We start from the raw sequence: 13,569 nt of genomic DNA on the forward strand, positions 1-13,569 counted from the left end.
AGAGTGAGTGCCTCCGTTTACCCTCCCACTAGCAATGTATGAGCATTCCCATTTCTCTACCTCAAAATTCCTAACAACTTAATTTCCATTAGGTTACTTGGGGGAAAGAGTTTTAGTGTACATAATGTTACGAGTTGTGAGTCTTAAGTTTGCAATAGTATTATTCACCAACTCTCAACTTTCCCTTACAGAAGGTGATGCTCTCTTAGAAAACCTTTATTCTCGCCCTCAAAGACTTATTGATCACATAAATAATCTCCACAAGGAAGATGCCTTACTGAAGGAGGAAAGCAGCATCTATGATGATATTGTTTTTGTGGATGTTATTGACACTTACCGAAATGTTCCTGCAAAGTTATTGAACTTCTATAGATGGTATGTTGTGAAAATCCTGAGTAGCCAGCATTTGTTTTATTGTTGTTTTGGTGTAGACACAATTTACGAACATCAGACCCCATTGAGTTTTTTTAAGAACAAACCTAAGACCCCCGAAAACATGAGATACTATTGAATCCTGATGCTTTCTTATGGCCAGTCTTCCAAATTGTGGCCGCTTTCTTATTTAGATTAGCAGATCCATCATGTGAATTATCTTAATATATCAAACTATCAAGGCAAAAATTGATTCACTTTGAGTCAAAATCATGCCTTTACATCATTGCCAGGGTTGTCTCAAGCCAACATTAGGTGAAAATCAGCTGAGTTTGAAAATGGCCCATTTTCAATTTTATTCATACCACCTACCTAAATCCTCCAATTATAGTCACTTGCACCCAGGTTACTAATCTGAATTCTGTTCAGTTAAACATCCACATCATACTTCCCATTCTCTATTCCATCCATTTAAAAAACTACTTGCCGTAATTTAAAAACTTTTACATAAGATGAAATTCAATAAGCCTTAGGGTCTTATTTATAACCTCCCAGACCCTCCAATATTTCTTGGATCTCAGCTGTAATTCCTACATTTATAATATCAACATTTTATATATATCTATAAAATATAAATATTTGTTAGTATTAGTTACTCTAGGATCCCTTGATTTGCCGTTAAGCCGCAATGCTACTGTCTACCCTAGTTATAGAATTAAACTTGTTGCCCTGGGCAGAGTGGGTAGTACTTTATGGATGTGATTCCCTGTTGCTGAAGGGTAGATGGTCTAATTAGTTTTTGGAAGGTAATGTTTCATAGACTGTGGCAAATTAGCATATTTTTGGAGTTATCCTGTGGGTTGAGGGCAGATAAAAATAAGAGTTGGAAATTGGGTGTGTCTAGAACACCAGGATTAATTTTGGACAGCTAATATAAGAACCTTCCTTGGGCTCAAGGCTACTAATGGGGGTTCCTATTGTAGGTGGGGCTGAGGCAAGGATGTAAAGACATGAGGAATAGGAATGGAGGTCCAGTAAATGGGACATTGGGGCTGTGGAGGTCTAGGACTTTCTATAAGGATCTGATTCCCAGTTGAGGAAGTTGAGTTTCATTTAGATATTAACTTCAGTTAAGTCTTATGTCCTCTACTCTACTCCTGCTATATCTCTGAGATCTTAGCCGCTCCCCTTAATCTCTGCTGCTGCCATCTATTTTGGGCCACCATGTCCACCTGGGTTACTTCAGTGACCTAACAGAGCTATGCTCTAGGATCCACTTGCCTATAAAGTACTGCACCTGTCTCCACACTTTAAATGAGAGCTTCATTACACATTCTTCTTTCTTCAGTTGATTCATTAGTGACCTCAGTATCCTTTATCACAAGTCTTTTCCTAATAAGCAAATCATTATTATGTACGCCTTACACTGCTAATTAGAAATAAACTTCAGAAGCATAGCCTCACGTTATTTGGTGTGGACCCATTGTTGCTAAATTTACCATTCTTTGACCTAAAGAAATTCTCTCGGCTTCTTTCATTCATATTTTTTGTCGTCTGACTGGTTGACTGGTTACCTAGCAGAACTCTGGTTTTTTAACAAGGATATACAGGGATTAGCAATGTAAATGAGTTGATTTTATCTTTAGTGGTCGTTACATACTTTCTATGTCTACGTAAATGAAATTACCCTACTGTACCTTCCAGAAGGTCATACGTAATAGTTTAATTGCTGAAAATCATTTTCCAAGGGAATATACATTTCAGTGTTATAACTCGAGTTTTTTTAAACCACAAAAGATCTAAGTGTAATATAAATTGTAGCATAGAACATAAACATAGCATCTTGGAACTGTGTGTTCTATGTGACAATCTATGGATGACACCCATCTCCTCATCCTGGGCCTCTATTAAGAACACAGGGTCAAGGTTCAGATGTTTCATAGATTTGACAGCCTGACGTGGGTTAGTGCCTGTGAAGCATCTGTTTGGCATAAGTTTTTTTATTCTTTGTCTTTCACCTTTTAAAATAGACTCAGTACTGTCTGAGTTTGCTACCTAGTAAATACCAAGCCAGTGTTCTAAATACTGGAGAAATAAGACACTGAAAAGGCATACAGGGAGTCCAGGGGAGGTTTCTAATTAGAATGTTAGCAATATCACCACAATGGTCTTGCTTTTTTTGCTCGTATGGACCCACTGATTTTCATTTCCCTTTTTTGCCAACAGGACTGTGGAAACAACCAGCTTTGATTTATTGCTAAAGACAGATGACGACTGTTACGTAGATTTAGAAGCTGTATTTAATAGGATTTCACACAAGAATCTGGATGGGCCTAATTTTTGGTGGGGAAAGTAAGTTAAACATTTAGCCTCTTGGCAGCCATGTACCTGATCATGTGTAATTAATGTAGAATGAAATATATGTCATTTTTCACAAGTGTGGCTGAGATAGGAAGTTTCCCTATTAGGCTCTGGGTTAGTATATTTTATTCATCTACAAATAGAGGGGAAAATTTTTTTTAATGAAAAGCCTCAAACTAATGTAATGAAGGAGGGAAAACAATGTGGCTTTTATCCTTATGCCATAGCAATAAGTGGTACTTAAATTAGAAGCTGCTGTACATCATGCTAGAATGTATTTGTGACACATTTCTGAAACAAGTTTCAGTGTTTTTTCAGGAATACTGTATGGATTGGTGATTTTTTTTTAAGCACATACACCCAGGATCATTTGGTGTTTCCCATTCAGAAACTCCACAAATGCAATTTCAAGAGACGTTCTCATACCAGTCTTTTATATAAAATACCCACTAGATAAATAATTCCTTTCCTTCGACTAAAAAAAACCTTTCATTCTTCCTTTGCTTCTAAGCTTATTCCACTGTAGGATAATAAAGGAGTCAAGGTTAATAGTGGTAGGATGTGGATCAGACCAATACAGAGAAGCCTACTCATTGTTGAGTCTCAGTTTCAGGTTGAACTGGGCAGTTGACCGAACTGGAAAGTGGCAGGAGCTGGAGTACCCCAGTCCTGCTTACCCTGCCTTTGCATGTGGGTCCGGGTATGTGATCTCCAGGGATGTCGCCTACTGGCTGGCCAGCAACGCAGGCAGGTTAAAGACTTATCAGGTAATTAAGGATTTCCGACCCAAGAATGTACTCATCAAACCAGGTTTCATCTAGCCCAGTATTCCATCTCTGAAAGCAGAGCCAGCTCACTTTGAGGACAAGTTCATCACTCTTCAGAGGTTAGGGACACACTCCTGTCCTTCAATCCTGGCTCTGAATTCTATTCTTAAATCTGTTTTTGAGCCTATTTATTATGTTTTCAGCTTTATTTACAAGTATGATCCCTGGAAGAATGGAAGGATTTATATTCATAAGAAAGACTATGAAATGTTTTCTTTGCTGATTCTGCTGGTAATGTCAGTAAAACTCTGCCCAGTTGGTAGATCCACTGTGTCTTTTTTACTATTAGTGCTGGAGGTTTAAGTTCCCTGTGAAGGGTGGACTGCTGTGCACTGAAGTCTGTGGTCTTCTCATTTCACTGTGCTGTGTGTTTGTGTTTCATGTTAATGGCTGCCAGTTTTTATTTGGCTCTGTGTATCAGTATTAACACATGCTTGGCATTTTATATTAAAACAATTACAAAATAAAGAATAGATTGTTTATTATGGTAATGGTTGTGGCATTGTCTTTACAGTGATATAATTTAACCTGCATTTAAACTTTATGGGGCATGCATAGGGTGAAGACGTAAGCATGGGCATTTGGATGGCAGCCATAGGACCTAAAAGGTACCAGGTAAGCAAGTCTGGGAGGCTGGCCTTGGGGTTCTAAAGAGTTGAGGAACTGAGATTTCTATATCAAACCTTGGGCGCAGAAGATCTTCTAGCATCTTAGCTGTGCTCTTGATTTAATTCGCATTAATTCACCCTGGTTCTCATACAATTATTTCTCAGAGTTTAAACCAAAAGGAAATGTTTTGAATGAAGGTTCTCCTACCCACGAAGAATTAGATTTTTATACATTTGATCAGAAATTCTTTTCAGCTTTAAAGCTTAGAGAATCAGCTGACTTTAAGTGGGTCCAGGGACCCTTGAACCATTCTGATTGATGCAAATAAAACACTTGATAAAATATTGTCAATTATCTTTTGAAATTCTGAGCTAGAAAGAAATATAAGAAATGAATCTGCAGAGACAACACAGATGGGCAACAGAAGCCTTGGGAAGAAAGCAAGTGCAAAAGCTGGCCTTTGCCTCAACATTTCTGTTGTATTCTAGGTCCTTGCAGCTTCTGCTTTAGCTGTAGATGGTGCAGGGGACAGAAAGACCATGTGGTGTTTGCCAGAGTGGGACCTGCAGAGGGCCTGAGCCCAAGCAGGGCACTTGCACTCAGGAGTGAACAGGAGTAACCCCAAACTACTCGGCAGCTTTGAGAGTCCTATTCTTTTGTCATACTTTTGGTCCCGTCTTTGGTTTATCTGACATTGAAATAATTATTTTATTGTCTGTATCTGGTAATTGCTTGATTCTGTAGTCTGCTGTTTCTGCAGACTATCGCTTACGGTGCTTGTTTCCTGATGTGTTTAGGAACTCGTTTTTTATTGTGACCTCATGCTTCCTTGGTAAACTGAGTTCTGCATTTGAAATGCATTCCTACAAAGAGGATTTACATATTTTCTGACTTGGGACTTTTGGGGCTCCAAGAATGTGATTACAGCCACATACCTACCTAAGGACAGGCTGTGGTTCTCAGAGCTGAGGGTCAAGGCTGAAAAAGACAAGCCACCTCTGTACACAGTTGTTTTCTTAATAACTCCGTGGCTTTCACTCTCTGGGTCCTGGCTCTCTGGGAGTCGCTGGTCCATCCCCTGTCCCCTGGGCATGGCCTTTTGAAACCCAGCAGAGCTCAGAACACACAGACTCCACCACCTACGGTCCAGCTGCTTCTCCTTCACCACCAGTTCATCCATGCTTTAAAAAGATGTTTTTGGTTGTATCCAGCTTTTTTATATTCTCTAATTAAATAGATGTGTTCTGCTACATTGCTGGAAAAAGAAGCTAGCCCTTGTAGGTGGGAAGTGGACTGGTAGATAGGAAGTTGGGCTCAGTTAGGCCCAGGAGTCTGACAGTTTCCATTTTAATCCCTTAAGGTTTTAATTTAAACCTTACATGAACTTCACTGTGACCTTGAATAAAGTTTTGGTTTCTCATTTGTAAAAGGGAAATAATTCCTGCCACACAGGATTGTGAAAATTCAATTAGATACTATTTATAAAGCCCTTGATACATGCCCATGAATTTTGTAAGCATTTCATCAAAATAACTGCTGTTCCTTATATTGCTAGGCAGCCACCTTTTTTCTTTAATAGGAAATGAAAGCTTCACTGTAGTTTCCAAGCTTTCACTTCAGAGAAACTCCCTTTGCTAATTCTTACTGTGCACACTGCACTGTTCCTTCATTCCTTGGCCACAGGGTGACTGGTGTGGTGTTTCCCCTAAGCCCCACAGATTACAAGTAGGCTCACACATGGAGCTGTTTTTGAAATAATTTCAGCTTCATTGGACTATTTAAGCTGCCAATGTGCTTGCTTGCTTGCTTTCTTGAAACACAGTTTCACAGCTCCAGGTCAGTTTTTGCTTGTTTCTCCACAGGACAGCCTGTGGCTGTGTGAGAAGACTTGCGAACCAGGAATGCTGTCTTCCCCTCAGTACTCACCACAGGAGCTCACACAGCTGTGGAGACTGAAGGAATCGTGTGGCGATCCTTGTCAGTGTGAAGCAAGATGAGGATGATTTTATTTGTGTGTTATGATCAGGGTAGGCGACTGATGATCTGAGAGTCAGTCTGATGGAAGCCCAAGATTTGGTAATAGATTATACGGTCTTTCAGGATAGTTCTAGGCTGGCACTTTCACCTGTAATCAATGTGGTATTTCTCAGTGTTTGTACAAAATTTCCTTTTTAAAAATCAGCTGATACTGTAGCATAAGAAAAACTATATTGGAAGATGATTTGAAAAATACCAAATTGTTTATAAAACAAAAAACACTTCTAAAATCATGATGCATCATTTCTAATTAGTAAATCATCTGTCATTTTTGGTTAAAAATCAGTGTAATTCAGAAACCTTTAGCAACTGAGAGTTTGAATTTCAGCCTGGATTGCAGAATAACTCCGTATAGCATAATTAGGGTAAGTAAGGGCCAAAAAGAACCACAGAAATGCTGTGTGATTATGTGGTCATTTATACCAAAGTTTGGGGTTTCTGGAAGTAATGTCAGATTCTGAGGATCTCTGAGTGAAGTGGGCATTTAAATCTGTAAGGGAAGCAATATAATTTTCAGTTCTGTACCTTGGTTTTAAAGTTTTCTTTTGCCTTGCAACATGAATCTTAAAGGTCACAGTTTAGTACTCCTGTTTTCTTTTAAATGCTAAAATTTTGTGAATATAAAGTCAAATCTCTTTTAGGGTTTTACTGACATAGGGAAGGATATTTGTAAATAGTTGATACTTTGAAGGAATTTTGTTTTCTTCCAATCATTGCCTAATGTTTACCTAAGTACCTAATGAATTTTGATCAGGGCTGGTAATCTTATAGAGAAGAATATACATCCAATTAAGATACAACTGTAGGGAAAAGCATGTTATTAATTTTTGCAAGTACTCAAAAATAGTGCAACTGAGGAGAGAGCTCATAGCTTATATGTTATACATAGTAGAAGATGTGCCTCCCTAAGTTTAAAGGACATTTCCCAAAATGACTACCCAAATCACTTTGATAACCTTTTAAACTAGTAGTATGAGTAGAATTTCATTAAAACTGGTCTGAATGACAGGCATTAACTGTGTTCAGGTTTTACTAGACGAGCTAGGTTCTATTTAATACTGAATTGAAGTCTTCACAAAGTGAGACTTACTCATAAACTATAAAATACAAAAAAATCAATACCATTAGTAGGTACAAAGACTTTATTATTGCTATTATATACAAGCTTAGAAACAGTCTCTTACCAATGAAAAATTCCTTTTCTATACTTAGAACAAGTTGTAAAACCTCATTTTTTTGGACAGTAGAATTATTCCAGTAAATCACTTATTTCCAGTAAACCACTTATATCCAGTCACGATAAATAGTGGACTCTCTGAATTTTATTAGTTGGCTGTTAACCATCGCACTAATAGACAGTCTCCATTTTCCACAGAATAAAACTGTAAGGACTGTTGGTCATTTTCTAGTTCAATTTCTCTGCCCGGCATCTAAAATTAAAACAAATGGTTGTGGGGGGATGACTAGATCTGGACAAGCAGTGTTATATTCATCCCCCACCAAACAGATGGTTTCCATTGAGAATCAGACTTACAGAGAGAGCATGCCATGCTGTGGGGAACTGAGCTTGACTTTGTGTTTTGCTGGGCAACTTACTTTGGGACTTTCATAGGACAACAGAAGTTCTGACACAGGAACTTTGAGAAGACGGGACAGCAATCCTTTCACCTTGTGAATTGTCATGGAGTCTATCAAAGAAAAGAAAAACCATTTCTCTCAAATGACAGTTACATGTAAAATTAGCTCAGTGACAAGCCACAATTACAATGAAAACAGCTCAGTTTACCCAAGATTAGGGAAAGGCTCACCTACCTACCCCATGGACCCCAAGATTACAGTTTCACACCACTCACTGGAGTTATTTGGGAAGCTGCGGGAAATGGAGCCAGTGTTTGACCTAAGTGCCCTTTGATGATGAGTTTTCATAACCATTACAGTGGTGGTGAATATTTCTTCCTTAATCTGAATAAACCAGAAGTCTGCCCAGGGAATAAATGTGAGTGGAATCATTAACTTTTCTTTCTAAACCCTTGTAATTACTTCCTTCTGGCTTACTGAAGAGGCTGGAGGGCTTAGTGGCCTTTGAGGTCCTCCATCTCTCCAGCCTTCATTTCCTCCTCTGTAAAAGGAGGGGCAAGCTGAATATAAGCTCCCCTCCAGCTGCCAGTCTATAACTATAATGTATAATTGTGTTACACACACACACACATACACGTAAACACCAGGCATGGGTGTAACTTAGTAAAGTTTGGTTTGTTCAGAAAACACTTCTTTCCAAAGATGGGTTGTGGTAAATATTTGAGTATTTTATGAGAAATATAGTTTCTTTGAAGCTTTAGCTGGAGGTACAGCAATAGTGTGGTGTTCCTACAAATATCACATGTATTCAAACAAATATTTTTCTATCAAAAATAATTTTTGTAAAAGCTGTTTGTGTTTTTATGCAACTTGTGATAATAAATGTTATCTTTATTTTAGATGAAAAACTGGCCTTTTTTTGTGTATGTATGTTATATAAACAATAGACATTTTAAGTAATATAATTTGCTTTTATATGTGAATGTATAATATAGTCCTTTCAAAAGATTTAGGTAGACTAACTGATTGTTCAGAGGCTGGTTAGTGATGAGTTAACCCCAGCATAACAATGGGAAATGACACATTCATGAGCCATCTGAGAAAGAGAACGTATGGTCGTAAAACTATTCTAATATGAAATCGGCCAACCTGCACTATGTCTACAGAAGACAGTGACACTTTACATGTAATGATTTAAATAACATTACCATTTTTAATACAAAAGCAACACATGACTGCCTTAACAGTCAGAAAAAGGAGACATGATTAATATTTTTGCCTCCCTATGACCAATGTTAAAAGTTTAATGGGTAGGGAGATTGGCTTAAAGATGGCGGAATGAGAGGTGAGACAAACCTCTTCCCAAAACCACATCTATTATGAGAATACAGCAAATAAAACTAATCCTGAAAGAGCAACAGGGAAGAACGTGGCAACAGACTGCCTACATCTGGGGAAAGAGTGGACCTCACGGAAAAGGGTAAATACCAAAGCCATAATCTGGCGGGACCCTTCCCCCGCCCCAGCTCACTGGCAGGAGGAAGAGAAACGGAGTAGGAAGGGGTGGAGGCCTAGGACTGCTGAATACCCAGCCCTGGGAGCACGAATCTACACTACATGGTGCTGGAGGTTAGTGGGGTTGGAAAGCTAAGACAGGCGGAATACTCGGAGAGACTGAGATTCCAGCCACTTGTGAAATCCGGCATCTACAACCAGCCACTGTGGGACAAAAGGAAGGCAGGCACTCTGAGAGACTTCCCAGCAGTGAGAGGGCTGTTAAAGGGGCAAAGACTGCACAGAGCTTGCTGCTCAGGATAGGTGGACTAAATTGGCCCAGTGCACTCAGCCCAGCAGGTTGGGAATGTTCAGGAGCTCAGGTGCTCCATACCCCTGGTGATGATGCAGCTCCGAGACCCTGCACCACAATACACAACCTGCTGCTCCCTCCCAGTTGGCACAAGCTCACAAACCTGTTACCCACAATTGCACCAGGCCAGCCAGAGGAGTGTCCCACATATGGCAGCTACAAGGGTATAGCATAGAGGTAGAGGCTCCTTCCTGTGCACTTGGCCCACTAGCCCTAGCAGTGGAGGCATGCACTACAGCTGGGAAGCAGGAAAGAGCTCTTTCCTACCGGCAGGCACCAGCATGCATCACCTGCAACCCCTGCCATCACTCCAGGGGCTGAGTACAGCTTCTGGGCACTAAAGGGCACCACCTACAAATATGAAACGTCAAAGGAACCTGGTTGAACCCCAAACACCAGGAAGAGGGTCAACTGAAACTGAACTCACCAATCTCCTGAAAGAGATTTCAAAATAAAAATCATAAACATGCTCATGAAGGTACAGAAAAATACTCAAGAACTCAGGGAAGAATTCTGAATGGAGATCCAATCATTATGAAATACAATATAAGAAATGAAACATACAATGGAGGGATTTAAAAGCAAATTAGATACCGTGGAGGAGACAGTAAATGGAACAAATTACAGACAAGGAATACAAAGAAGCTGAGGCACAGAGAAAAAAGGATCTCTAGGAATGAATATTGAGACAACTGTGTAACCAATCCAACAGAACAATATTCACATTATAGGGGTACTAGAAGAAGAAGAGGACAGAAAGAAAGTGTCTTTGAAGAGGTAATTGCTGAAAACTTCCCCAATCTGGGGAAGGAGATAGTCTGTCAGGCCATGGAGGTGTACAGATCTCCCAACAAAAGAGACCCAAGAGAGACAACACCAAGACATATAATCATTAAAATGGCAAAGATCAAGGATAACGGGAGACTTTTAAAAGCAGCCAGAGAGAGAAAAAAGATGACTTACAAAGGAAAACCCATCAGTCTATCATCAGATTTCTCAACAGAAACCTTACAGGCCAGAAGGGAGTGGCATGATATAGTTAATGCAATGAAGCAGAAGGGCTGCGAACCAAGAATACCCAGAAAAATTGTTTAAATTTGAAGGAAAGATTAAACAATTTTCAGATAAGTAAAAGCTGAGAGAATTTACCTCCCACAAACTGTCTCTATAGTGAATTTGGGAGGGACTGCTATAGACGGAAGTGTTCTTAAGGCTAAATAGGTGTCACCAGAGAAAATAAAACCACAAGAAAGGAAGTAGGCCAATTAATTACTAAGCAAATGGAAAATTAAATCAACTAACCCCCAAGTCAGTCAAGGGATACACACACAGTACAGAATATGATACCTAATATATAAAGAATGGAGGAGAAAGAAAAGGAAAGGGGGAAAAAAAACCCTTTAGATTGTGTTTGAAATAGCATACTATGTGAGTTAAGTTAGATAGGAAACAAACTTTGGTACCCAACGAATCTAAAGCCTGCAATGGCAGTAAGTACTTATTTACTGATAATCACCCTAAATGTAAAATGACTGAATGCACCCATCAAAAGACATAGTTACACAATGGACTAAAACAGAAGACCCATCTATATACTGCTTACAAGAGACTCACTTTAAACCCAAAGACATACACAGACTAAAAATGAAGGGATGGAAAAAGATATTTCATGATAATAGGGGAAAAAAAGGCAGGAGTTGCAGTTCTTGTATCATGTATCAGACAAATTAGACTTCAAAACAAAGAAAGTAACAAGAGACAAGGACATTACATAATGATAAAGGGAGGCTATAACCATTATAAATATCTATGCACCCAACATAGGAGCACCTACATATGTGAAACAAATACTAACAGAATTAAAGTGGGAAATGCAATGCAATGCACTCATTTTAGGAGACCGCAACACACTATTCACTCCAAAGGATGTATCAACCAGACAGAAAATAAAAAACAGAGGCACTGAACAACACATTAGAACAGATGGACCTAACAGACATCTACAGAACACTCCACCCAAAAGCAGCAGGATACACATTCTTCTCAAGTGCACATGGAACATTTTCAAGAATAGATCGTATACTAGACCGCAGAAAGAACCTGAGTAAATTCAAAAAGATTGAAATTGTACCTACCAGTTTCTCAGACCACAAAGGTATGAAACTAGAAATAAATTAAGCAAAGAAAACAAAGAAGCCCACAAACACATGGAGGCTTAACAACATGCTCCTAAATAATAAATGGACCAATGACCAAATAAAAACAGAGATCAAGCAATATATGGAGACAAAGGAAAACAATAATTCACTGCAAAATCTGTGGGATGCAGAGAAGGTCGTGCTAAGAGGGAGGTATATTGCAATACAGGCTTACCTCAGGAAAGAACAATCCCCTATGAACAGTCTAAACTTACAATTAATGAAACTAGAAAAAGAAGAACAAATGAGGCCAAAAGTCAGTAGAAGGAGGGACATAATAAAGATTAGAGCAGAAGTAAAATCAAGATAGAATCAAAGCAGGAGCTGGTTCTTTGAGAAGCCAGACTTTATGCAGAAACAAAGGGAGTCTAAACAAATAATCAGAAATGAGAAAGGAAAAACACTATGGACACCACAAAAATAAGAGAATTAGTAGAAAATACTATGAAAAATTATGTGCTAAAAAACTGCATAACCTACAAGAACTAGACAACTTTCTAGAAAGATATGACCTTCCAAGGGTGTCCCAGGAAGAAACAGAAAATCTGAACACACCAATTACCAGCAATGAAATTGAATAGGTAAAAAAAAAAGTACATAAAAACAAAATGTCTGATTACGATTAGCACACATAATGTAGGGGGGAGCATGGGGAAGGCAGTATAATATAGAGAAGACAAGCAGTGACTCTAGCATCTTTGTTGATGGACAGTGACTGTGATGGGGTATGTGGTGGGGACTTGATAATGGGGGGAATCTACTAACCACAATGTCGCTCATGTAATTGTATATTAATGATACCGAAATAAATAAAAACAAAAACAAAATGTCTGGACCAGACGGCTTCACTGTTGAATTTTACCAAACATTTAGTGAACACCTAATACCCATCCTCCTTAAAGTTTTCCAAAAAGTAGAAGAGGAGGGACTACTTCCAAACTCCTTCTATGAGGCTAGCATCACTCTATAATACCAAAACTAGGCAAAGACACCACAAATAAAGAAAATTATAGACTAATATCCCTGATGAACATAGATGCAAAAATACCGAACAAAATATTAGCAAACTGAATTAAAAAATACATCAGAAAGATCATCATGACCAAGTAGGATTTATTACAGGGATGCAAGGATGGTACAATATTCAAAAATCCATCAACATCATACACCACATCAACAAAAAGGACAAATATTACACGATCATCTCCATAGATGCTGAAAACACACTTGACAAAATGTAACATCCATTCATGATAAAAACTCTCAACAAAAAGGGTATAGAGGGCAAGTACCTCAACTTAATATAAAGGCCATATATGACAAAACCACAGCCAACATCATGCTTAACAGCAAAAAGCTGAAAGCTTTTCCTTTAAGACCAGGAACAAGACAAGGATGCCCACTCTCTCCACTTTTATTCAACATAGTACTGGAGGTCCTAGCCACGGCAATCAGACAACACAAAGATTGGCAAGGAAGAAGTTAAATTGTCACTGTTTTCAGATGACATGATATTGTACATAAAAAATCCACCCCAGAACTACTAGAACTAATTAAATTCAGCAACACTGAAGGATTAAAAATTAACACACAGATATCTGTTGCATTCCTATACACTAAACGATGAACTAGCAGAAAGAGAAAGCTGGAAAACAGTTCCATTCACAATAGATCAAAAAGAATAAAATACCTAGGAATAAACCTAACCTAGGAAGTGAAA

General features: G+C 38.7%; 2 protein-coding genes across 8 annotated transcripts in view; one reads left to right on the plus strand and one right to left on the minus strand.

Moving 5' to 3' along the window:
• Positions 1-8,692, plus strand: part of B3GALNT2 (beta-1,3-N-acetylgalactosaminyltransferase 2) — a 78,549-nt gene extending 69,857 nt beyond the window's left edge. For 2 of the 3 annotated variants that reach the window (XM_017668081.2, XM_017668080.3), the window contains 5 exons: positions 192-375; positions 2,599-2,724; positions 3,341-3,500; positions 4,119-4,175; positions 6,032-8,692. In XM_017668081.2, coding sequence (XP_017523570.1) covers positions 192-375; positions 2,599-2,724; positions 3,341-3,500; positions 4,119-4,175; positions 6,032-6,166 — 662 coding nt within the window. In that variant the 3' untranslated portion in view covers positions 6,167-8,692. The remainder of the gene's footprint in view (positions 1-191; positions 376-2,598; positions 2,725-3,340; positions 3,501-4,118; positions 4,176-6,031) is intronic. The other variant, XM_037017122.1, reaches the window with a different exon arrangement.
• TBCE (tubulin folding cofactor E) overlaps positions 4,025-13,569 on the minus strand; it is a 152,398-nt gene continuing 142,853 nt past the window's right edge. For 2 of the 5 annotated variants that reach the window (XM_037017116.2, XM_037017117.2), the window contains 2 exons: positions 7,803-7,894; positions 7,331-7,636 (listed from right to left, as the gene is read on the minus strand). In XM_037017116.2, the coding sequence (XP_036873011.2) occupies positions 7,532-7,636; positions 7,803-7,894 (197 nt within the window). In that variant the 3' untranslated portion in view covers positions 7,331-7,531. Of the gene's footprint in view, positions 6,295-7,330; positions 7,637-7,740; positions 7,895-13,569 lie in introns of those variants that run through there. The other 3 variants (XM_037017119.2, XM_037017118.2, XR_005061057.2) reach the window with 3 other exon arrangements.

The sequence above is a fragment of the Manis javanica genome, chromosome 7, assembly GCF_040802235.1.
Source record: "Manis javanica isolate MJ-LG chromosome 7, MJ_LKY, whole genome shotgun sequence".
In the NCBI taxonomy this organism is placed as follows: Eukaryota; Metazoa; Chordata; class Mammalia; order Pholidota; family Manidae; genus Manis; species Manis javanica.